The 26,178-nt window shown below is 40.3% G+C and overlaps 1 protein-coding gene across 1 annotated transcript in view; it reads right to left on the bottom strand.

The window, feature by feature from the left end:
• Window positions 1-1,000: 1,000 nt before the first annotated feature.
• The window catches only part of CHST9 (carbohydrate sulfotransferase 9), a 233,559-nt gene continuing 208,381 nt past the window's right edge, over window positions 1,001-26,178 (bottom strand). Inside the window, exon 6 of the mRNA XM_055324387.1 lies at window positions 1,001-2,634. Coding sequence (XP_055180362.1) covers window positions 1,543-2,634 — 1,092 coding nt within the window. The 3' untranslated portion in view covers window positions 1,001-1,542. The remainder of the gene's footprint in view (window positions 2,635-26,178) is intronic.

Genomic DNA, 26,178 nt, shown 5'->3' with positions numbered 1-26,178 from the left:
ATGTGTAGAGTGAAGCAATTCATGAATACTCAACCATGAAATGGAAAATCGGAATGAAATAAGAACAACTGTAACTATCTTGGTCTATTAATATTTAAATATTAATACCTACTTTTCTGAGAGATGTTACTGAATATTTACTGACGAGAAGAGATGATCATTTGGGAAGAGGAACATGTTTGAGAGTGGCGTTTAAACAAGTTTTGAAAGACATGTGGTTTTCTTAACTCAAAGTAATAGTCAACAAATTAAAATAAGTTCCCCATCAAAATGTCTTCAAATTTAGGGTCTGTTGGAAAAAAATTTCCAAAATGCATTACAATTTTTGAGAGGAGTGACACATGGTCCTAGTTTCCAAAAACTTTGATTTAATATTTGAATGCAATGGTACCTGACTCTGTTAGTATATTTAAACTTAAAAAGAAACTATCTTAATTTGTTTATGCATGCGCCTATTAAAAATGTTTCTAGGGGCTCTTGTTTTATTTACTCTCTAGAATATAACCTATATTTGAAGTGGTAGACGAGTTCTTAAAAAGTCATTCCCAAGCTTAGTAATTAGACTGGAAACAAAAGCTATTCTTAGAGTACATTTCACGTAGAAAGCTATGCACATGATGCTTTGATTCAAATAATATTCTTATAAAACTTTGTTATTGTTTGAGGCCTATATTCAGAGTGGCAACTTTTGTTTTTGATGATTATTCCATCCTGAAACAATTTCCCCCCTGCCCAATTAAACCAGAATTAGGAGCACATTTATATCTGAAGAGGCTTAAACTTCTCAACTGCCTGCTTCAGAAGTGAAGACCTTTAGTGGTTATGTTCATTTTGTCTCTGCACAGAGGGCTCAAAAGAAAACAGGATCAATTCCCTTAAGTTTTTCTGGAAGAGGAATGTTGTTTTTGTTGCTTTGATCTTAGCATGTTGTGCATTTTTTATTGGCTGTTGAATATAAAAAGCCATAGCCTCAGCTGGTTTTTCTGCTATATTCTCATATTGTAAATCACATAATGCCTTCCAATCTAAAGTTAAATGCCCAGGTCCAAAATATTATTTCAAAATTGATTTATCATTGCAGTCGATAGAAAGATTTCCAGGGTGTAAGAAAACTCTCTAATGTTTCGAGTGGTATGTCACAGACTGCTAAAAATATATCCATGCACTTTAGACAACAAATTCCAGGATGTGGACATATACTCATGCTATTCTTGATCCCTTTTCCTATCATTGCAAGAGGCTGTTGAAGCTAATGTAGCAGCTGGCTAGGTTATTGCTTCTATAATATAATCCATAATGCAAAAGCAGCTATTTCCCAAACATTTTAGAGCAAGTCAAGTTGTTTACATGTCTCTTACTGTACATTTTCCTATAACTTTGTGCCAATTGGTGTCATACTATTTGGTAAAAATCTTCATTAAATCAAGACAACTGCACTTAGTTAAATTCTCTCTCATACAGAGAGTTGTAGTAAAATTACAGTTAGCTGATTTGAGGCCATCATCATGGAGTAAATACAGGGTTTTAGAAAATGAATGCAAACTACAAAAATGGAGTTGTATAATTAAACATCAAATAATCCAAGTAATAAAAGTCATAGATTAATTGTCTCTCAGTTCTAGTCAGATCCTTTAAATATTGTCTCACAACCTGAGCATTGGTTCTTTCATCAGAAGAGTGCCTATCCTTAAAGTTTGGAAATTTCAGCTCTTTTGGAGCGCCAACAAGCTGTAAAAAGTAATTGGCATCTTCTTCCAAAGTTTCGAATTTCCCTACAAAGTCATAGTTGATCAAACACGGATAGCAGAGTTTGCTGACCTTTTCCCAGTGAATGTCCATTCCTACTGGACGGTGGGAATCCAGCAAATAGTGGACAAACTCTTTGAATTTGACGCCAGATCCATTATTTAATGCTTCTTCACAGGCATTTGGCCGATATTTCTTTATAATTGCCTTCCCAAATACCGGATGGTAGTAGCTATTGGGGTGTTCAAATTTGTCCCTAAATGCCGACACTAATCTTTCCATGGGATCACGAACAAAAACAGCTTTGGTGTAGGTATTCAAACGAGTATATATCCCTTTTAAGTCAAAGCTATCTAGTTTTTTCAAATGCTTCCCGTAGTGAACAGCATCATGGGAGATATTGTATGCAGAGGAAGCCAACCCACTTAGTACCATCAGAATTCTCTTCCAGTTGGAGCAGCCAGCCTTGGGTACTTCACAATATAAGATTTTGTGTTTATCTTCCACATAGATCCTGGATACCATATGAAAAAGATGTGATTGAGGACGACTCACCCCACCATATTTCTTGCAAAACTCCTGAAGGAAAGACCTGCGTGTTTCCTGGGCCACATCTGTTTCCTTCCATTTGTTGTCTTTGACTAAACTTTTGTTTAAAGGGTGAATGTCCAATGGCCACTTCATTTCTCTGAACTTCTTAAAAACAGTCCTAGTTCCTTGATGTCTTTCAATCAGCTTAATTGTTGGTGGCCCTGTGATCTTACCCAAAGCTTGATATTCTCCTTGTGAGTGGCTGGTCTGCCTTAAGACCCCAGGTGGCCTCTCTGAGTTGAGCTGAAGATTTTCTTTTTCTTCCTTGGGATCCTCAGTTATGTGGAACTTGGGGTTCTGTTAAAATGGAGAAGGAGAAATGTTGAAAGCATATTACAAATGGGGATGTACAAGAATCTTAACATACTCATTTTAGAATACTCTCAAGGAGAGCACATTTTTTGTAAGCTGCCAAAACAATTTAGCAGACCATGTTAAATATACATTTTGTAGTAAGTTTCTTCAGAGAAAATATAACAATGAAAAATGGCATCCATGCATCATTCTGAATCAAAGTTTCACATTTTATATATATTTGGGTTACTTACATGTTATTAATTTGATGTTAATGTGCTGCATTACATTAATAAATTTTCTCATGTAAATTATCTAAGTATTATTGGGATAAAACTATGACTATTGATTTGAGTCTTTGATCATAACAAGTCAGTTATTGTTTTCATACTATCTTTGTTAGCTGTGATTATCAATTATATAACCTTCAAAAACATGCGTATACACACACACACACACACACACACACACACACACACAAGGCAACCACAAGATGGAAAGGAGAATGTCCTGAATTTTCATATTGGCTTTGCCTGTAAGACAATAGGATGTACTCCATCATCCTGTAGGTCAATGATTCTTACACTATTCAGAAGGGTATTACCTACAAGCACTGATTTAGTTAGTGCACTGAATATAGATACAAAATGTAGCTGTATTTGGATTGAAATTTTCTTTGTTGTTTTTGGGGTATTCTATAAAGCCCAGAAGAGTTCAAAGTAATAAATTACCATTTAAAATTGTAGCAAGGGTAATTATAAAATCCCCATGACCATTTCAGTTTTCCAAGCACTTGCAAAAAGATATTTTTTTTCCTTTGGAAAGTGTTTTATTTCATAAAATTCATTTATCATAATAACTTAAAAACTATAATCATACAATTTCCTTCACGTGTGAAACCTTTCCTCCTTCCCAAATGTAGAATGATTAGGGAATCCAGAAAAGTTTACTTGATGCTTTTCTACATAAAACTGTATGAAAAGTTTCCTTCCCAGTGAGATTAATCAGCCTACCTACCATCTACTGTTCATCTGACTACATCCTTCCTACAGTTCTTGCAATGACTGCATAAGAGAAGACACAGAAGACAGGGTTTACAATGTGGTATCCTCTCTTAGAGATGAAAATTATAAGGACTTTGGCTTTTACTCTGGGTAAACTAGGGAGCCTTTGAAGGGCTCTGAGCAGGGAAGTCACATGATATCACTCAGACTTGAAAAGGATGGTTGAGAAGACTGGCCGAGAGATATATATATAGAATTTTCAGCATGTTATTGGAAAAAACTAATGAATAAATGATGTGCTATGGGAATAATGCATGGGGCCACCACACTAGTGTTGGAGGGAGTGGTGGGAAAAGTTTCCTAGAGGATATCTTTTATCTGTCTACCTATTATCTATCATCTATCTATTATTATCTATCTATCTATCTATCTATCTATCTATCTATCTATCTATCATCTATCATCCATCCATCCACCCATCCATCCATCTAGCTATCACTGTATTCCCAGTGTCTAGAATGGTGAATAGCCTATAGTAACTGCTCTCATATATTTGTTGAATGAATAAATGGAAATAGGTTTTCCAGATTGATTAGGACCTAGCAAATTGAGCAAAAGAGTAGAGATATAAAGCACTGTGGATGGGCGCTATCTCCAGGCATCATGGTCCTACTGGCTGAGCTTTTATATGCGGTGGAGTGAGAGTGAGGAGCACTTCTTTCTAGTGCAGGAAGATTGTATGAGTAACCCCTGATCACCATACACCAACTTGAGTAGCCACATAAAACAGCTGCCCAAATCTTCCTTAACATTCACCCAAATGTTTATAGTTTCGATCTAAAACCATTTGTCTCCTATCTTCTCAGAGACTGCCAGGATGACTTCAAAGCCCTAAATCCATCTTTACTTTAATGAATGATCTGAAGTTCATAAAGTTTCACAGATGTTCTGAAATTTGACTTGAGCTTTGGAAGATCATAGGGTTATTGGTTGGCTGCATGGGAAGTACTTAGCACAGGCCTGAAATAAAACTGTCAATATATTTCTGCTGCTACTTCTATTGCTACAACTATAAAATAATAATTGCTATTATTATTATTTTATAGTAGTAGTAATAATGCTTTATCCCGGTGACCTAGTAAATTTCAAGATTCCTCAGCTGTCCATTATTATCCAGACTATAATTTGTGTGTCTCTACATGTACCCTAATTAGTTCTCTCCCTGCCCCAATGACAAGAATAAAAATGAAATCAGCCTTCCACTGTGCTCTCTGGACCTTCTGATTGTGGTCATCAAAATCCCTTTTAATCTCCAGAGACTTCTGGAATGTTTGTTTCCCATGGCTTTTTCTACATGAAACCTGGCTGGCCCCCAAGACTCTGCTTACCTTGTACCTTCTCAAGAGGATACAACTTTATTTCCTTGAACCACTTGTCCCTTAGGCCAGAAGACAAGGAACTAATTCCTTGTACCTCATTGCTGCTTCCAGGACATGTCCCCTGGCAAAGGCTCCTGCTTCTGTGAAGTACATGTGTCCTGCTGAACTTCCCTTCCTCCTCCTTACGCTGTTGCCTGCCTTTACCCATGATCTTTTCACTTCATGCACTGAAGACTTTAGCTCCTAGCTTAGACTTTGGTTCTCATCCCCCTTCTTGTCATTGAGTGTGGTGACTCTGACACCTAATAAACTCTCAGCTCCTTGACCACCTCGCTTTTAAAAGAAGTCTTCTTTATTGCACATAGACATTGACATCACCACAACCTGCGCCACCTCCATCATCTCTCTGCCAACCATCCTCTAACCTTGTGGCTCATTGCTACTTACAGTTTTGCAATTCTTTGACCACTTCTCACTATGTTACTGGAGCTTTTAGCAGGCAGCAAGCCTGGCTCTTCTATTCTCTCTTAGGAAGTCACCTCTGTAGGGAGGTCTTCCCTGTCTACCGTCTCTAAATTATGCTCCCCTTTGAGGTTCTCTCCCATATGAGGTTCCTGAATAAGAATGCTGCATATTTTCCTCATTGCACTTATTGTGATGGGAAATGATTTCATTTATTTACTTCTATGCTGTCTGCCCTTATTCCCACCTCTTTTGCACTAGAATATGACTGCAGGGGACTTATCTTTTTTTGTTCTCTGTTGGATCTTTGGTACCTAGCATGTTGCCTGACACATGGAAAATGATCAATAAATAATTGTTGAATGACCAAATGTGACTTTTTAAAACCAGAGGTGGATTCTTTATTTCACTAGTTTCAAGATACGGTACAAAACAAATCCGTACATTTCTCTATTAACAGGATTTATTTACACAATTATATTACACTCCCACCAGCCTTTATACCATAGTTAATTAAATAGTAAATAAATTTATAACAAAGCCTACCACGGCGATCTTGCCAATGCCAGCTTATGGTCTTTTAAAACTCCTCCTAGACATTGATAGTGGTTATATCTTAATTGTATCATGATTACGATTTCTTTTTTTTTTAAATCAGAGAGACTAGTGTTAGCTTGTCATTCCAAATAGGAAAAACAGTGCATGTATGATGACTCCTTGCACTTAACCAAGACATCCTCCTTGTGTACACAAAATCAGAGTTGTACATGCACAAATAGTCACTTTAAAATACAAATAATTTTTACTTGGGGTATTTTAGATTTTCTTGAAATACTAGGTGGAAGGAGAAATTCAGTTTCTTTTCAATGACTGCTCCACATTTAAAAAATCAGGGAGTGCCTTGGACAATACGGTATTCAGAAATTTAAATTTTCACTTATATTGGAGAGCAATGACTGAGGAAAAGATTTTCACAAAAAATAGAAGTTTCTTTCGCTTTATTTCTTGCAGTAAATGTGGTTTTACCTTAGTGATGGGCTTCCAAACAATTGTTTGGAAGGAAATAAAGTTGTATCTACTTGAGAAGGTACAAGGTAAGCAGAGTCTTGGGGGCCAGCCAGGTTTCATATAGAAAAAGCCATGGGAAATTCCATACAATTGTTTTATAACCTTGTTAACAAAAAGTGTTAATCGAAAAGTCAAGGTAAGTTAGATAAATACTTTACCAGCTTTTGTCAAGGTGCTGAAAATCTGTACTCAAACAAATCTTTGGCAGAAGAGAACACAAATAAAATAGGTACCTGTAGAGCTGTTTACGCTAAGGTAGGCGTGGAGGGCTTGCAGCCTCACCTGCCTGCTGAATCAGATTGGTTGAAAGTCACTCCCTGCTTCTCAGCCTCACTGAATCTTTGGGGGTGGGGCTCCGGTCTCTAACTTAAATCAGCTCCCCAGGCACTCTGCAGGCAGTAATGGCATTTGAGGAACCACTCAACTAGAGTATTGCAAATTAAAGTTAAAAAAAAAAAAAAAAGAGTTCATCTCAGATCATCCAGGAGAGAAAGACATCACATCTGGTGGGTGTGAATAGTGTAGTGAGTAGACACAAATAGTCTGCTGCGGGCGGGGATGTCACAGCAACCCTCACACAGACCACATGGAAGTCCATGTTCCCCAAGTTGCTTTCTAATGACTAGTTTGGCTAGAGAGTTATCTGCATGAGGGATAGGTTCATTGTTCATTGAAATTTCAGTCTCCTGTTAGTTTACTAGTTTTCTCAGCTCTGACTAAATCAAGGGGTGGACAAAAGGTTAATTGTAAGTAACGACATCTCAGGGGGCTTTTTGTTGGATGGCCACTTGACCTTCTCTTAGCGCCCCTTATCTCACCATCACTCACCTTATAAAAACCATTATTAGGGTGTGGTGGCCTCCTTCCCTACCCCCAATCGCCAATCCATTTCCTTCAATTTACAGAAAAGGCTTTCCAGGCCTGAGGGGTTTGCATTACTAAAATCGAGATTAATGGTCTTTTATCTTTTTTTAATCAATATTTTTATTAAATTTTTAAATTTCAATTCCAATACAGTTAACATATAGTGTTACATGAGTTTCAGTGTATAGTATAGTGATTTCACAATTCTATAAATTACTCAGTGCTTATCATGTTAAGTGTACTCTTAACCCCCATCACATATTTCATCCATCCCCCACCCACCTCTGGTAACCATTAGTGTGTTCTCTGGAGTTAAGAATCCATTGTTTGGTTTGTCTCTTTTTTCCCCTTTGTTCATTTGTTCTGTTTCTTAAATTCCACATATGAGTGAAATCATAGGGTATTTGTCTTTTTCTGACTTATTTCACTTAGCATTATACTCTCTACATCTATACATGTAGTTACAAATGGCAAGATTTCATTCTTTTTTATGGCTGAATAATATTCTTCTGTGTGTGTGTATAAAGCCTCATCTTTATCCATTCATCTGTCGATGGATGCTTGGGCACTTCCATAATTTGGCTATGAGATGATGTTATTTTAAATTTGAGGCTTATACTAATGAATTTCCACCACCATCATCATAATGCCGATAACAATAACAACAGTAATAAAAAAAGTAGACTCTTACATCGCCATTTTCCCTCAGGACAACTTGTTCTGCTTGTCCCCAAAACAAATGTCTATAAAGCCAAACGTATCCTGTTCCTTCTCAAAGTGGCTCCTCCTGCGCTTTTTTCTATTTCTGAAATGGCTCTATTATATTCTGGCCACCCACTCACAAAATCTAAGAGATGCTTTAACAATCAGAAAGTAAATTGGTTAATTTACATCTCATAATGTCTTTTAAATTTTTTTTAAATTTATTATCTCTTAATTGGATGTTCTTTAGTACCCTACTAATTGGGCTCCCTGAAAATTATTGCCAAATAAGTCTTCCTAAAACATTTTACTTTCCATCCCTTAAAATCTGGAACTGGCTCAACTATATATAAACCCAAGTTCAGATCCCTTAGCTGGCATCGGTAGCCTGTCACCACTGGGCTTGTTACTTTGTGCTCTGCTCCTGTCTTGACACATACTGTCTTCTGCTTGCTTCCATCGGGCTCTCACCACTCTCCACTCATGTTCTCCCCCTTGCTTGGGACTTTCCAAATCTCCTAGACTGATAGAAAATCCTGTTCTTCCCTCGAACACTACCCACGACTCCAGCAAGGGATTCTGCTCTTTTCAAAAAAACGTTAGCATTTAGCCTGTACCACCTGAAAAAAGAGATTTTATTCCAGCTCACATTGTGATTTGGTTTTCTCACTGGGGAAACTCTTTTAACTACAGCTAAATTGTACATGAAGGCAGAAAGCTATAGTTTTCCATAAATACCTTTGAAGAATGGATATGTTTGCCAATTTAGTTAAAAGATTACTACAGATGAAAAAATGAGTATTAAAAGAAATCCAATGGAAAAAAACACTGTGGACTATTCATGAACTCTGCAGTAAACTTGAAAGACTTGTTACCACACAATAGACACAGAGCCAGATGCCAAGGATGGTGGGCTGGATAAGACAAATGTGATCCTTGCCCATAGGGAGCTGATATTCTTATAGCAAAAATTACACAACTGACTAATCTATTACCACAGTGGCAAAGGCTCAGCAGCATGCTAGTAGAGCCTGGGACAGCAGGGTATAAGGACAAGTCTGACCTGACTTGAGTGTTAAGTCTTTTGTTGAGCACCTTTTATTTTACCCTGGTTAGTTGTTATGGTTAGTTGCTCCGGTGACTACCTCTCCCATTTATTTTAAATATTAAAGGACAGTGCACAGTGTTATAAATCTATGGAACCTCCACTAGCATCTAGAATAGTCTCTTGAGTAAACATATGTTTTGAATTTAATTGAGGTAAAGAGCAACATCATTCCTGTACTTCCCTTTATTCAGGCAGTTAACTTACATTGGTTTTATGCAGTTGATAAGTATTATACTTCTGTAAGACTTTATCAGCTATTATGCTATTAGGTATCTCAAGGACTTTGATCATTCATTCATCACACATATATTGAACTACTATTACATGCTGTGTTTGGCATTGTATAAACAAAGACAAAATAGATAAATTTTACAGTCTCTTGTAGAAGCCAAAGTTTAATTGGATTGATAAAAGTAAGCAGTTTATGAAAAAAATGTGATAATTGCCATAATGAAAGGATACATAGGGTATTGGGGAACAGAGACCAGAGTATTTAGTTTTTCTGAAGACAGTTTTTGAGGTAAATCACATGGAGAAATGCCACCTGGGATGAATCTGGGAGGATACTGGGAGTTGGTAGGTCAACAAGCCAGGGCAGGGCGGGGGGGCGGGTAAAGACTACATAAGCTGGCAATGAGCAGACACTTGAGGGACCAGATGCAGTTAAAGGGAGAGGCTAGTAGGTTTGAGATTGACTCCTCATGCCCATATAAAAAGTCTAGACTTTACATTGTAAATGACAGGGATTTTCCATAAGGCAGGGACTGAGAATGAACATTGTAGCAGCGACAGGGGAGGTATAGCTGGCGGCAAGTGGAATTCTTAGGAGAGGAACCCAGACTATGAAGTAAGAATGCAGAAAAAGGGAATTATTTGAGGTAAATTTAGGAAATTGATCAGACTGGAGGAGGAGAAGAGTGGAGGCAAAAACAACAACAACAACAAAAAAAAAAAAAAACAAATAAAAAAAACAAAAAAAAAACAAAAATAAAAACAAAAAAAACAACCATAAGGGATGCCACCCCATTTCCCACAGAGGGGAAATACGAGTAGTAGATATCATGGGAAGCTATGGGGTGGGTGTGGTTATTCACCATCTTCAGTTTCAGACCTTTGGAGTTTGAGGTGCCCTTGAGAGAGAGGGGTGTCAGTATTAGGACTTCAAAGCTAGGTGTACAGATTTGGAAGCTACTGGCTGGTGGGGGGCAGGGGTGCGAGCTGAACGTATAGGCCTTGATGGTGTTACTTAAAGCTGCCATGATGATCACAGCATCTGCTGGGTTTGAGCGCCTGCCACATACCAGACCTGCAGCACACCATCATATATTGCTAGGATAATCTTCCACTTCCATTTTACAGATAAGAAATGGAGCCTCAGAAACATTAAGTGTATAAGGCACACAGCTTCAGAAAAAGGGATATTTCATGAGCCCAATTTTTTCCCTGAGTTCAGAGTGTCTACAGAGCCTGTGTCTGTTGTGGGGGGAACTCTGTGGGCCATTAACAGATAAATCTGATGATGAAAATATTGGGGATTAGATGTGCCCCTTCCTATCATTGAGTTTTGACATTTTTCTAGTTTAATTATATAATATTACTTTTAGTAATATATCTTTTGCAATTTGTCCTCAATCTAAGTATGAGTGCAGTTAGACTTCTTCATACCATCATGAAGACCTAGTTAATTCTAGTGGTTAATAAGGGTGATGAGGGCAGGGTGTGGGATGCTTGAAAGCCGATCCTTTTTGAGGATGCAAACCAGTGTGTCTCTGCTTGGTCCCTCTGTGCCACTGCTGTTCCTCTCAAATCTTAAGCCAAAGGCTCCAGAAGCTGATTGCGTAGTTATGGGAGGGGTAAAGACCGACTGCATTTCCACCAAGTCACTGGGACAGCACTGGGGGAGGAGTGTGAACATACAGTCCTAATATCCAACCCATCAGCCCCGTCTCCTCCATTCTCATGCCTTCTTCTTCCATCTTCAGCTACTCATTGAACAAATGTGTCCTTAACACTTACTATGTGCCAGGCACTGGGCTGCATTTTGGTGGTATTGCCAACAAGTCATAGTTGGTCTCTGCTCTTATGGGGCAGTCTCAGGAGCAGGGGAGGGGAGGGAGATACAGGAAAGAAAACCAAGAACTACCGCACTTATGGCAGGTGACAAGACAGGAATAAGGTGTACAAGAAAGGAGCGTTTAATACCAGCTTGGAGGGCAGGGAAGGTTTCCTGGAGAAAGTGTGCGCTGTGCAAAATCATTTCCTTCTCCTGGTCCGTGACTTACTTCCTCTATCTAGAATATTCTTCTTCATTTTGTCTGCCTAGTTAAAGGGCCAGGGGAATGGAGCAAGCCAATTTAACCACTGCATCAAACCCCAGAACAAGATATTGTTCATTTTACAGATGAAAGACTGGAAGCTCAGCGAGTTTAGAGAACTGGCCCAAGTTAACACAGGGATTGCTAATGCTGTGCTTCCAACCTCAGTCTTACTCATTTGTGGCTTTTTTTCAGTGGCAAACATCTAGCAATCTACTCCCTGTTCAATGCCCATTTAATGCATTGATGTAAGTAAAGCATAAAGCATATGTCTGTCACAAGAGAGTATGGTAGGGATCTCTGGGTGGCGCAGCGGTTTAGCGCCTGCCTTTGGCCCAGGGCGCGATCCTGGAGACCCGGGATCAAATCCCACATCGGGCTCCCGGTGCATGGAGCCTGCTTCTCCCTCTGCCTGTGTCTCTGCCTCTCTCTCTCTCTCTCTCTCTCTCTCTCTCTGTGTGTGTGTGACTATCATAAATATAAAAAAACAAACAAACAAAAAAACAAGAGAGTATGGTAGTGGAGAACTGCGATTTTTCAGTCATGTGGACCTGGTTTTGTAACCTTTTCTTTCATTTTCTACCAGCGTAACCTTGGCTAACCTATTTTAGTTCTAAGCTCCAGCCTTCCTGTCTCTAAAATGGGGATAATAATAGCATCTACCTTGCAGCAGAGTTGAATTATAGGAAGTGTGTGGAGAGTGAGCAACACAAAGTATGTTCTCTAGAAGTATTAGGTATTTTAGTCGATTTATTCCTTAAATATTTATGAGCATTCTTGTCTATGTGACAAGCATTTTCTAGGTGAAGATTGCTTTCCCTCTGCTTTTTAAATCTTCTCCTCTTCTCACTCAAAACACAACAATGCTGAGTCTAGAATGATTGCTCAAGGGGGATAAAGCTGAGAGGAAGAAAGAAGGCAGATGACAACTGAGAGAGGGAAATGGGAAAAGAAAAAAATTCAATGGGAGTGGTGGTAAAGACAACGAAAGAAGGCAGAAGAAAAGGAAGCACACTTACAGTCACAGGAAGGAATAATAATACTTTGAGCTAGGGAGTAAAGAGAGAAACTACTGATTTTTAGTTCTCTCTCAGCGGCCACCTCCAAATCATTTAAGCTGCTTGAACACAAAATAACAGTTTCAGTATTGAGGCTATTCAGGTTGATCCAACAAGCTACTTCTAGAGTCACCTCGGTTGCAAGAATTGACACTATAATTTCCTTTGCCAGTTCTTTCAATTTTGGATGTAATCCCTCTCTTTCTTTTTTTTCCCTTAAAGCCAAAGAAATGTAGAATGCAAGCACTGAGGATGTAGCACAATGTCAACATGAAGGGGGAGGTTTCCACTGACAATAGTGGTGTTCTCTGGTTGGGCAAAACCGTCAGGGGCCTAAAAGAAACATGACCTCAATGGGTGGAAGCAGATAAGACTTCTGGCCACTGTGCTGAGAGGAGTCCATTGTGCTTTTATAGATTTATCATTTTATCTTTCTTCTAAGTTTTCTTGAGAAAATGAGGCTATTGTTTTCAAATTTACGGATCAATAAAAATACGTGTGTAATAATTTGTCCACGGTCACCCTGTTGTGACTCCTAGTCAGGAACACAGTCCAGTTCTCTATGTCCATCCTAGAAGAGAGCAGAACACTTTGCTTTTTAAAGAAACTTGAAGCTTTAATGAGGAGCTGCAACGTGGTAATGTGAAATCCATTCAGAATGTTTGATCCTCACAATGTTATTGCTGAGGTTGGCCTGCATGTGTTCAGGCTTAGGGTGAGAGTGACAAATACAGTCAACGATATTTACAGTACAAGAAGCAGAGTAAGTGGATGTTGCACTGCAAAGACTTTGATATTTCACCAGAAATGTAGATTTCTTTTTTTTTTTTTAGAAATGTAGATTTCTAATAAATGTGGAATAGGGCTCTTTAATATCTCCAAGTGGATGTTCAGTTTTCTAAAATTAGTAATTGTCACCCAGCTTCTCATCCCCTTATGTTGAAGATGAACAACAATAAGAGTGTGTATATCTGAGAAGGTTCTGGGAGGGACATGGAGGAGACAACCTTGATCCTGACACCTTCTAGACAAACAGTTGCTGGACAGCTCTTGTTCTTGTTTTCAGGAGTATAATGGGGAAGAGGGGGCCTGCTGCCCTGGGTTGGAATGTCTATTTGTAAAGTTTCCTTGTTTCTTTCTTTCTTCCTTCCTTCCTTCCTTCCTTCCTTCCTTCCTTCCTTCCTTCCTTCCTCTTTTGCTTCCTTTCTTCCTCTCTTTTGCTTCCTTCCCTCTTTCCTTTTCTCTTCCTCTACTCTTGTCTTTCTTTCTTTCTTTCCTTTCTTTCTTTCTTTCTTTCTTTCTTTCTTTCTTTCTTTCTTTCTCTCTCTCTCTCTCTCTCTCTCTCTTTCTTTCTTTCTTTCTTTCTTTCTTTCTTTCTTTCTGTGGTATCATAGATATGGATTAGTAAGCAAGGGGAATGAGTCCATGAGGCAATACTGGAATTGGGGACCTACTCAGGGTGGATCAGGGGCCAGGGACGGTCAGAGACCTGGACTGACAGTGGAGGAGGGGGCTGGAATGCTTCCATGGGATGGAAAGGTAAGTGCAAGAGAGAAGAAAGTCGTTGTGAGGCTGGGAACATGGCTGGGTGGATCCACAAACATTTAATTTTAAGTCAGATCAAGCAGGCTCTCCACCAATTAGTTGGGTGGCTTCAGGGCAGTGTCTTTATTTGTGTTTCCCTAGAAGCAGACCTTGGGTCAAAGATGTGAGTGCAAGTTGCTAATTTGGGGTTGATTCTAGCTGATACTTGTAGGAGAATAGGGCAGTAAGGTAGGGAAGAGAAGGCAGAGAGAATAGGGTGAATTTTAAAGAAAGTTAGCACAGTAGGAACTGGATCTCAGTTCCACTGGGGAACTTTCAGAGTTCCAGAGTTATCTCACCAAATCCCATCAGCCATGGTTGAGGCTCCTACAGGGAAGAGGTCTGGTAATTCTAGCCTGCTGTACAGGAGGCCAGGGTAAACTCCTTCAGGCAGTTAGTTACAGGTGTTGGCAGGCAGCTGGAAGTCTGGCCAAAATGCAAGGAAATATTAAGAGACTAGAGGATATTACAAAGGCACAGCCAGTGTTGTTACAGGAAGTCAATTAACATTCTGGTTCTGTTTCCCCATTTTTAAAGTGAGAATCCTAATATTTGTTCTTGGACATGTTGAAATGGAAACGATGGCATGGGCTGCCATCCAGGATCCCAAACACCTTGCTCCTTGGAAGTGCTGCTTGCCCTTTGGAAATGTTCACAGTATGAGTTTGTGTATATATGTATAAAATAAGGTTGAGAAAAGAACCCCTTATGACTGGATGGTATCTCATCCTTTTGAGCCCAACTAGACTATATAGATTTGTAAGAATTCTCCTGCCTGGAGCAGGCAGTCTTATGGCCTAGAACCAACTTTGAACAAAAAAGTCACTTTGAATCCATTTACCTAAGTCCGTCCTAAAATCTCAGCCCTCTGATTCTGACACTCTGGTGGCAGGAAAAAAGGAGTCTTTTTGAGAATACATTAGATAAATGCAGTTTCAAAGTACCTAGTACAGTGTCTGCCATATAGTAGGTTTTCTCCAAAATGTCAACGTACCCTGTCTCTGTGCCTTCCTTCTCTCATTTTCCCTTGACATTGGGCATCTCATCCAGAAGGCCTGCCTTTCCAGCTTCATACTGAAATGACCAGACAACCAGGCCCTATTCCTGTAAGAAGTAATAAGGTTGGACACCAATTAGGGATAAGCGCTTGCTTTAAGCGCAGCTTATTGGAGGCCAGCTGGCAACTAGTGAGAAAGTTTGGAGCAATAGCCTCTGCACAGATGTGTGGACGGTCACTAACTAAATCCATTAATTCATCTCCCATCTGGTTGTAGACTGGAAAACATGGAAAGATTTGGCTCATTATTGGCAAAAAGAAAAAAAAATAACGTCAACCTTAAAGAGAAGCAAAGTCCAAGAGAATAGCTGCATCAAGGCAATGGTGGAGGTGAGGGCATTGGCATGAGCTTCAGTCCCAGGAAGCAGCGTCTACTCAAGAGCCCATTTCTTTCCAATCCATTGCCTACCAGTCCAAAGCCACTTGAGTTCTGGAGCAGCAATGCTGTGAGAGCAACAGTGACGCTGGCAGGAACACATTCCATTTGTCTTATTTGGTTAAGCATCTGCCAGCCCCAGATCAGATTTGCCTGTGTCAGCACCTTTGAGTGACATGCAAGCCCCTCTGGCTTGCTTGCCTGCATATTTGACAACTCAGCTTTACTCAAGGCTGCCTCCCCGAAGCCTGGCCCCGTCCTCTCAGGCCACAGCAGGCATCTCAGGCGTCAATGCTACCGTGGGTTATCTGGGCCCTGTCCTGGGAAGCAAGAGGTGCCTTAGGTACCAGATCATGCCATGGCGATCCTGAGGCCATGTTGGAAGGTGGTTTCTTTTTGGGATTTCAGTCTGAGGAGGAATACAAAGGGATAATGTAAGATATAAACTCACAACAAAGGAGAAGGACAGAGAGGCAAGGGGCAGTAGAATGAGTTACGAGATGGAGGGATCAGAATGAACAGATCTCTATCAAAAGAGAGTGGTAATCAAAGTGCATATTCATAGGTCTTCTGTCTTCATGCATTAAATTTTATCAGCTTTATCTTAAATATATTATCTTAATAGAAATTTTGAAGCTTTTTGAGGTTTCCAAAAGGAATTGTTTCTCCTGAAGACGACTCTACTTGATTCGAGATGTCACTGAAATGTCTACTAGAAGCACCCACGGCCCTGGCCATGGATTCTCCTTTTGGTCCCCCTTTGTTCACAAGGCCAGGTATGAATGGCATTGGTCTTCATCCCTTAGTTTGAGGCTGGGAGTCTTCAGTGTCCATACAACCTCACTCCCCAGAGCTGGTATAGAATAAGCTCCTAGTAGACGCAGGAGGATCACAGAGAGGTACCTGCCATCTGCAGCCCAGCTTCAGTAAATGCAAATGAGACACTGGCAAAGGTGAGTGGTGGTGCTGGGAGTCGTCCAACTTGTTCTGTTGCTTCCTTTAGGCAGCAGAGTCCAAGTCCCAGGAATCAACATATACCTGGGGAAATCCTTTTTCCACCACCCATTACCTACTAGTCCAAAGCTACTTGGGCCCCGGGAACAGCAATGTCAAGTGGGAGAGCAGGGTTGGTGTAGATATCCAGCCACAATTCTCTCATCCCCAGTCACTGATGGATAGGATTTTCTGTCTAACTTATTTATAGAGACACTGATATCATCAAGCAAGCAAGGATAATTCTCTGAAAGACCTTCAGACATGGCATCATCACCTCCCTGTCCTCACTACAACTCTGTAATCTGCTCCTTGGAAAGAACAAACCCATCTTGGCATGCCTTGCTCAGAAATAATATCACAGCTTATTGATTCCACCGACTCCCTCACAAGAGAAAACTGTGCACAACATGGGGAAGGAGATCTCAGGCTCCACACCGGGTCTTCTTGGGGTCTTCCATCACTGAAGGCCACTGGTAACTAGTCTATAGCCAGTATGGTAACTGGAAGTGGATAGATTTGAGCAGGATACAACTGTGAACACCAAAGACAAGACCTGCACTTCTAGACCAGTTCTCAGTCCAATGAGAAAACCCTCTTGCCTCACCTGTGACTCATGATCCATCCACTGAGATTCCTGGGGTCACAGCATCCTGAGCGAGGAGGGGCGTATTGACACTAAAGGGTAGGGAGGGTCAGCTTGCCTGTCCAACCCCTGCCAGGGCTCCAGTCCCCTTTAGTTAAAGGAAAGCTCCTGGACCAAGGCTTTAGGGAGAGGGTGAGTGGCAAGAGTAGGTTTTGGATGAATATACATGCTGCTTTACTTGTAATTGTCAGCTGCTATCAAATTAGTACTTTTCTACTAAATCAACCTCACTCACTGGAATAGGCTCTCTAACGGAACAACCTGGTGGGAGCTGACTCCGCCTCCCATCTGTAAAACAGAGAATGATGCTTACCTAATGGAGTTGTGAAAAATAAATGGAATAAATACATAATGCGTGATATGCAGGATATATTCATAACATGTGGCTTTTAACCACGACTTCCATATTTCTGTTGAGAGCATCACCTTTCTGCAGTAACCCTGGGGGCCTTGCATTAATTTTAAAGTCTATGCACTTTCAACTATCAACATAGAACTCACACATTTTTTTTCATACCTAGACTACTGTCGCTGTCTGGCAGCAGAATTAATTAAGCTAGGCATTTATTTGAGAAGTATTTGTTGAGCATCTAATATGTGTTCTGTTTAACACCTTGGGGCGAACAACTCCGAGAAGGGTCCTGCTCTCGTGGTGCTTATGATCTCATGGGTGGAGGTAGATAACGAACAAATAAACAAAAGAATAAGCAAGAAAAATCTCAATGGTGGTTAAGTGCGAAACAAATACTAAAGCAGAGTGATGTGATAGAGCGTGAGTAGTGGGGGTGGGAAATGGAGAGACTGTATGAAATAGACAGCTAGGGAAGATCTATCTGGGGAGAAGCTACTGGAGCAGAGATCTGAATGACAAACATTACAGGCAAGGGCAGTGAGCACAAAGGGTCCTCGCGTGGGGATGAGCCTGGCCACGTGGAAGGACAGATGGTAGGGTCCATGTGGTTGTCACATGAGCAACAAGGGCACAAGAACACAAAATGAAATCAAAGAGAAGGGTGGGACCATATTTTGTAGGAAAATCAGACAGTGAAGATCATAGGAAGGATGCTGGGTCTCATCAGAAGCATAAGATTAGCCCCTGGAGATTTCAGAAAGGGCAATAACATGTGACTGGTGTTTTATAAAGCTCACTCTCCTGGGCAAGTGGAGAATGGACTGGGGGCCTGGTAGGAGTGGAAGTAGAGTAGCCTGGAGAGAGACTGGTGGCTGGTACCACTGGAGACAGAGCAAACCGGAAGATACAGATTACGGTTTTAAGAAAATTCCACACTAATTTTCCCGAGGTCATTTTTTAATTCCCAAAACTTCTCTGCCAGCACATAGAGTTCCCACTGGATCAAATTTAACTAACTTTGGTTTCAAGTCCTCTACGATCCTTCTCTGGCCACTTTTCACCAATTGTTGACTTCTCTGAATTCCCACAGTACCTCTGTGGGTGCAGTTAACAGCAAGTCAGCAATACCATAGTCTGTCATTCTGTGTGGCACTGAAGGCATGTTCGTCTTCTCTTCCAAGATAGACAATCCCTTCAGAAAAGGGTCTGTGCTGGCACTTTCCTCCACATCTTGTCACACCGAGCTCAGCTCCAAGCAGAGGGCATGTACTAAAATTGCTTATTGATTGATTAAAAACATACATGAGTAGCATTCATCTCCTCCGTATTTCTTTTGTATGAGGAAGGGTGATTATCTGTCAATATTCATTGCACCATTGAGCCAATATGCAGTGCATTAATCATCTCTGAGATAACCAGATGAGGCTTTCTTGTAATCTTTCTATTTTGCTGAGATAATTTCACTTGCTTTGGAGTTTATGAGGCCATAAGTGGCTCCCATCTGTTGATGAACATATTTCTAAGAGTCATTTAGTATCAAGGATGGAATACTTGAGGGGAAGTTAAATTGTAACTTTTATATTAAGTGTCATCTTAGTAACAGAATCAAAATTGGAAGCATGTGTTCAATTTTGGTCTTTCATTTTCAAAGCTTTAGGTCAGGCAAAGAATTAATTTCATTTGTTTACAAAGTAGATTATGCCTAATAAAATCTATTTTGTTTATGGTCACATTTTAGTCAATCCATTGCCTTAGAAAATGAGAGAAATCTGATTGGCTAATCATTCAACATAGTAAATTACATTATTCCACATCCACAGAACATTGGCCTAATTTAATTATTCAGTAATAGCATGATGAAAATACTCCCCTTTAATACATTTTGAGCAAAGCGCATATCTGTGATGAAACAGTGAAGAATCATGTTTATTTCTTCCTTGTTTGATGCCTGACCACAGAATGTAACATAACACTTCTGTGGATAATAACTTTTTCCACATTAAAGATAATAAACACAAGGTAGCTTTCACTAGGATCCTTACTGGTACTCTGAATTTTCACTAGTTGTTTGTATATTTTACAAGAACAGAAATTGGTTCTCTGGTAAGTGCTACTTTACAAAGTAAAGTTGAAATGAATTTGGTTTCAATTTATGCATAATAAAATAAATAAGTGGGATCACTTTCTCTCCCTACTAAGCGGTAGAAAAACTCTTCAGGACACTTTCTTTTATTCCTGAGATTCTGACAAAGACCAAGGAACATTTCCTCCAGAAAGTGCAGTTAACATACAAAAGTTTACACAAAATAAAAAGGAAATCTCTTGATGGATATGCAGGGGATCTGCCCCAAGGGGTCTAAATCATGTATATAACATGGATATTGCAAAGTTGGTCCAGTATTAATGACCACTTCTTGTTATTTTTTTCTTTTTTGGGCTTTTAGAAATATGTATTGTGGTCAAATGATGGAAATCGTGAAATTCAAGCTGATAACAATAAAACAGTATTTAAAGTTTTAAAATACAAAGGAAATAGCTTTTTAGAATCATTATATAGAGTATATCTGAATTGAGCAATGATAAGTATATGTTACAAAAATATTTCTGATCCCTTGATCACTACTTCTTAAAACACAATTTTTTATGTCAACCAGACACTTTTACCCAAAATGATGACCCCTCAAGTGCCTCCTTCCCACAGTTTCAGCAGACATCAAGTTTTCATTTGATTCCTTACTCAGTTCCTTATCATGAGGAGAAAGAGTAATATGGGTAAAATAGTATAAAGGTAGACAACAAAACAAGACCAAGCCAAACCCTGTGGCTTCGAGTATATATTAAAATATGATGACGAATTGGCTCTGTGGCTCATTTTGATCAAAGCTTTAATCCTAGAAGTGAAACAGAGACGTTCCACTCGGAGGTGGTGTTTGAGTTAGGGAATGCTGCTCATTGTACTCCTGGCGCCTAGAACTTGGCTGCTGATGCTTGTTGCTCTGTGCAGAGAGAATAATCCCAAATGAGGGTGCTAACCATTTTGCTCATGAAATCTGCTAAACTGAAAAATTCCCATTACCCAAGTTATTCATCTTTAGCTCCAATTGCTAGCAAGGAGGGAAGGATATGATTAGAAAAAACTCAAAAGAGGGGAAGAAAAAGAAGAGAAACAGATAGATGAGAATATCATTTGTGGAATATGAATTTCACTGGCTTATTGGGTGGTGTGATTCGCTTACACTGGAGAGCAAATTAGCTATTTTTGTTCTTTTTAAGAGATGCTACATTTTTGGCATAGAGCTATAATATCCCACGTTTTTTCACATGAGTGTATATACAATGGCACAGTTATAGCTAAGAAGGAAGAACTTATAAAAGAGTTTTCAGAAGTAAGCTACTTTTCTGGAAAATAAAGGAACAAGAGAACATTTTATAGTTGGTGAGGATAAAGGTTTCTACTTCCATTCTTGTTTTATATTCATGGTGTTTCTGTTTGGGCTCTGCTGAGGAAAATTGCCAGTGGGCAGCAGATTATCCCAATGTATACTTTTTTTTCCCCTTAGTTTTTAATCTCTTTTCAGGTGACAAAATAGTTTTTCTCTTAGAACAGATTCATTTGATTTTTCACTTATTTAATTTAAAAAGTAATTTAATGCTTAACAGGAACCCCAGAGTAGTATATGCTCATCTTGATTGTTAGAATGCTTCAGGGAAAAAATAAACTTTACCACATTGTAAATATCTGTATTCTAGGATCTCATAAACAGTTGCTTCAGCAATAGTGTTAAAACTGGGGTGCTGATTAGGGTGGTCATGAGTGGAATCACTTAGTTAATAGAAAAACTTCCAGAGCAAGTAGCAGTAGAGACCAAAAGCAAAGAGAAAGGAATTCAGAATGATATATACCTGGATTCTGATTCCAACTTTGCCATTCACCAACTGTGTGCCTTTAAATAAAGGTATTTAAAGCAATACACAATGATGGCTGGTGCTTATGTAGTAGAGTTGTATTACTTCAATCTTGGTGTGTGATTTTGGGCAAGCTACTTATTAACAAACCATGAATCCGTTGATTTGTACCTACCTCACAAGATTACTGCTGTGAGGTTTAAATGAGATAATTTTATGTAAATTTAGCCTAGAACCTACACACAGAGGGCTCGGTAAGCACCTAATAAAAATGTTAGCTGTTATTGTCAAAAATCTAGTGCTAAGCATTGCAGAACTTGAAAAATTATTAAATCTTTCAAGCTTGAGTTCCCACCTGTATAAAAAGGAGGTTAAAATATGTGCCCTCATAGGTTTGTTGTGACAAGTAAATGAGAGGGAGCATTGAGTGGCTGGCATGATCACTGGTCGCAATTATTCAGAAGCATTTTAAATACTTGAGTGAGAACTATCTGCATATTTGATTGCTAATGGATCATGTAGTGTTGCTAATAAACAATTCTCTTAATCTCAATCATTATTTGCTTCTTAGTGTTGATGCTTTTAAAGTACCTGAGGGCCATTTTCTCATCCTCCCTCTGTCTTAATGGTATATTTCCATAGATCACTGTCTGTCGGTTTCCTCAGACACTCTTACACAATATTTTAATTTCCTTTGCTTACAATTAAAGAAGTGAGCCCCAGCCTTTTGACATTTACACCTAAGTATTTCCTAGATAGGAAGCCATCTGACCTTTAATAAAGATAATCTCTTATAAATCCTTCTTTGTTAACCACGATGCATGCTATTACCACTTTTGGATCCTTTCAGTCTTGCTTTCAAGGATTCTTTAAAAAAGACTCATAAATTGGATAGCGTTTCTAAAGCACAACATCCAGTTCTGGAAGGTAATCTGAAAGGAGAATTAGGGGGATGTGATCTTTACAAGTTCCATTAGGGCTAAACTTGCAGTGAGAAACTCTCTTTAGGTCAAAGTTGTTTCCTTGAACGCATGGCCTTTTTGGTAAGAATAGTGCAAGGTGGTAATATAATCCCACTTTAAATTTAGAAGTTGTAAAGTTCATGCTACACTGAAAAGGTATCAGTGAATGGCACTGCCATCCTTACATTCAAGAAAAAAGTCAGGTGCTCATGTCTTGACCCAAGCAAACCACTTAACATTCTACAGGCTGTTATGGAATGTGGACACAAAGATGAAATAGAGGTGTGGGTCTCTCTGCCCTTCAATTCTTCCAACTCTCTGACAGTGTGACCATTATTCATAGAGACCATGGGCACTCATAGTTTATCCTTTCTGTTTTTGCTGAGATTCCTTACTGGAGAGGCAAAGGACAACACTTGGTTCCTGCCGTGTAAGAATTGATAACCAACAGTTTAGAGCCATAGAGTATAGGGAGTAGACTGCCCACATTTAGCAGTCCCTTTGGCTACCAGGTTAATATTTGGTGACTGAAAAAAATGTACATTTGGCCAGCAACTGGTCAGGTGATTATGATGTGCAAGGTCTAACAATAGACATTGAAATGATCCAAACATGATTTTGTCTCTTTAGGATGAGACTATCCAGTTACAAAATCATATATGGACAAATAATTGGAATGTAGAATAGAAAATGCAAGGATCTGTAGCAAAAGGGCTGAAAAAAATATGAGAGCATAGAAAAGAGATTAAGTATTCTTAGATAAATTATGTTTTTTTTCTTTTAATTTTTATTTATTTATGATAGTCACACACACACAGAGAGAGAGAGAGGCAGAGACACAGGCAGAGGGAGAAGCAGGCTCCATGCACCGGGAGCCCGACGTGGGATTCGATCCCGGGTCTCCAGGATCGCGCCCTGGGTCAAAGGCAGGCACCAAACCGCTGCGCCACCCAGGGATCCCAGATAAATTATGTTGAAGGAAAGCTTCATGGAAGAGGTGGTATTTAAGTTAGGTCCTGGAATATGAGTAAATCTTGCATGTGCAGGAAAAGTGGTTAGTGTGTTGGTGGAACAGTTTTACATAACATATAATAGTTTTACATAAAGGAGCAGAATGGGAAATAAATCTAGGGAGGTGGGGAGCATGCAATCCAAAGGATTATGGGGTCACAGGGCCTTGGATTTCATACTCCAAGGCTAGCGTTTTATCCTATAGGCAATATACAAGTGGGTTAAATCTTGGCTTTTTATGAGAATCACATATTGGGTTTTAAAGTTGCAGGTTTCTGAGCAGAATCATTCCCAACATTTGTGGGGCCCAGAGCAAGAGTATGAATGGAGGCCCACATACTGTGTCTAAATATTTAGAAATTTCAAAGTAAGCAGTATCCAATATATGGCCCCTCATTTCCACCTGGGTCTACAGCCTATCTGAGGGATTGCTCGGGGCCTGGAGGCTATAGGAGCCCCACTCTCCCTGGAGTCCATTAAAGACCTGAGTGGTTCGTGGACTTCCAGGAGGAAGACAGAGCAGAAGCTGTAGTGAGGCCAGAGACTGGATCTGTTGCCATGAAGGAGGTGGATGATTCAGGGTCTTCAGATTCTTTGGCAGGGGGTACAGGAGGGGCAAGGGAGGGACGTGGGCAGTGGAGAGCATAGTTCACTTACCTCACACCTCGCTTTTCTGACCTCGGGATTGCCAGACAGTTCTAAGTACCACCTGAAACTGTACCCCTCCAAAGCAGAGGGAAGGGAAGAAGTACACTTACCTGAGGAACACTGTCTGCCTCCACATCCACCTACTTCAGAGGATGTAGGGTGGTTACCTGGAAGCTGTAGCAGTTCCTTCCTTGGTTTCAAAGGGCACAGGCTGATTTTTTTAATCTCTCTGCCCAATCCTATCCCACTTGATGAGAGGGCCTAATTCAGCTGATCTGTCCTGCTCCCATATTTTTATGTGTGCTCCACTATCAAACTTTAAAGCATGAAACTCAAAAGAAAAAAATGTCTTTGCATTCCTGCATTGGTGATGTAGGGGACTATCTAAAGCATATGACCCCTTTTGGCCTGTTCTAAGTGTTGTGCTAGGTCAGAACTCAACTACTGACCAAGCATTTCTTGGCTTGGGGTAGGAGTGCAGTCTCTGGGTTTGTGCTCACAAAGCTCCATGTGTGAGTATAAAGCACAGGTGGGGTCATAATCACTGCTAAACATGGGGAAGCTGTTTCTGTTTGATTTTTGCTTTGCAGCAGAGGAGGGATATAGATGGTTGGTATTTTAGAAAGCAATGAGGAGCAGAATAGAAGATTGTGGATGGAAGCAGGAGAGCCTCACGGAGGTAACAAGATGAGGGCCCAGAGGAAGCAGGGCCCGTGAGCTGGGCATGGGAGGAGCTGGATGGAGGGGTGATAGGAGATTACATCAGAAGTGCTTAGTGGTCAGGGGGAGAGATGGTGTTAAAGGATCAGAGGTCCCTAGCTTTTTATGGTTGAATTGTGCCCCCAAACAGGTATGTCCAAGTCCTAACTCTTGATACCTGTCAGTGTGACCTTATTTGGAAAGAGGGTATTTGCAGATGTCATGAAGTTAAGATGAGATGGTTAGGATGGGCCCTAGTTCCACCTGGCTGGTATCCTTACAAGAAGAGAAATGATGGGGCACCTGGTGGCTCGGTTGGTTAAGCATCTAACTCTTAGTTTTGGCTCAGGTCATGATCTTGAGGTCGTGAAATCCACCCCCAAGTCTGGCTCTGTTCTCAGTCTGGAGTCAGCTTGAAGATTCTTTCCCTCTGCCCCTCCTCCAACTTGCTCTCTCTCACTCAGATAAATAAGATAAATCCTTTTCTCTAAGATTTTATTTATTTGAGAGAGAGAGAGAGAGAGAGAGAGAGAGAGCGCGCACACAAGCAGGGGGAGCAGAAGAGGGAGAAGCAGACTCCCTACTGAGCAGTTAGTCCAATACAGGGCTGGATCCCAGGGCCCCGGGATCATCACAAGAGCCGAAGGCAGATGCTTAACCGAATAAGCCACCCAGCACTCCAAGTAAAATAAATCTTAAAAAAAAAGGAGAGACATGTAGGGAGGATGCCACTAGCCAACAGTCAGAGATGGAAGCTGTAAGTAAGCAATGCCAAGGACCTCTGGCTGCCACCAGCAGTCAGGATGAGGCACAGAGGGATCCTCTCCTGCAGGTCTTGGTGGGGAGCATGGCTCTGTTGTCCACTGGATTTTGGGCTTCTAGCCTCCAGAACTGAGACAATTCCTGTTGTTTGAACGTACCTACTCTGTGGTGGTTTGTTACCAAGCCCTAGGAACGAACGCACAGCTTTGAGAGCACATCAACAGTGCTGGCTCTCTCTGAACTGGGCATTCAGTGAAGGCAAGCCTTTGTCCCAGCCAGTGCCTGAGCAAGAATGTTCTCCCCTACGTGCACACCCTCTGCACAAGAGATGGAGCCCCTCTTTGTCACCTAGTCTTGTAGAAACAAAGTATTAATTCACGATGGGTTTCAATCATCTACTCTACAAAAAGGCATCCATGGAAGGCACTAATTTACTACGGGTTTCACCTGCCTAGTATAGAAGAAGGCAGTTTCCAAGTTGAAGTTAAAAGGTTTTATGTACAGTTTTCCCATTCTGTACTGACCATTCTCTACCTCGGTTTCGAAGGTATTTTGGTGTAGCATTTTAAGGTATTATCCTTAATCCCCCAT

Source organism: Nyctereutes procyonoides, unplaced genomic scaffold, assembly GCF_905146905.1.
Source record: "Nyctereutes procyonoides isolate TBG_1078 unplaced genomic scaffold, NYPRO_anot_genome, whole genome shotgun sequence".
Taxonomy (NCBI): Eukaryota; Metazoa; Chordata; class Mammalia; order Carnivora; family Canidae; genus Nyctereutes; species Nyctereutes procyonoides.
Note: the sequence above shows the minus strand (reverse complement) of the source record. Positions and strands in the feature narration are given on the sequence as shown.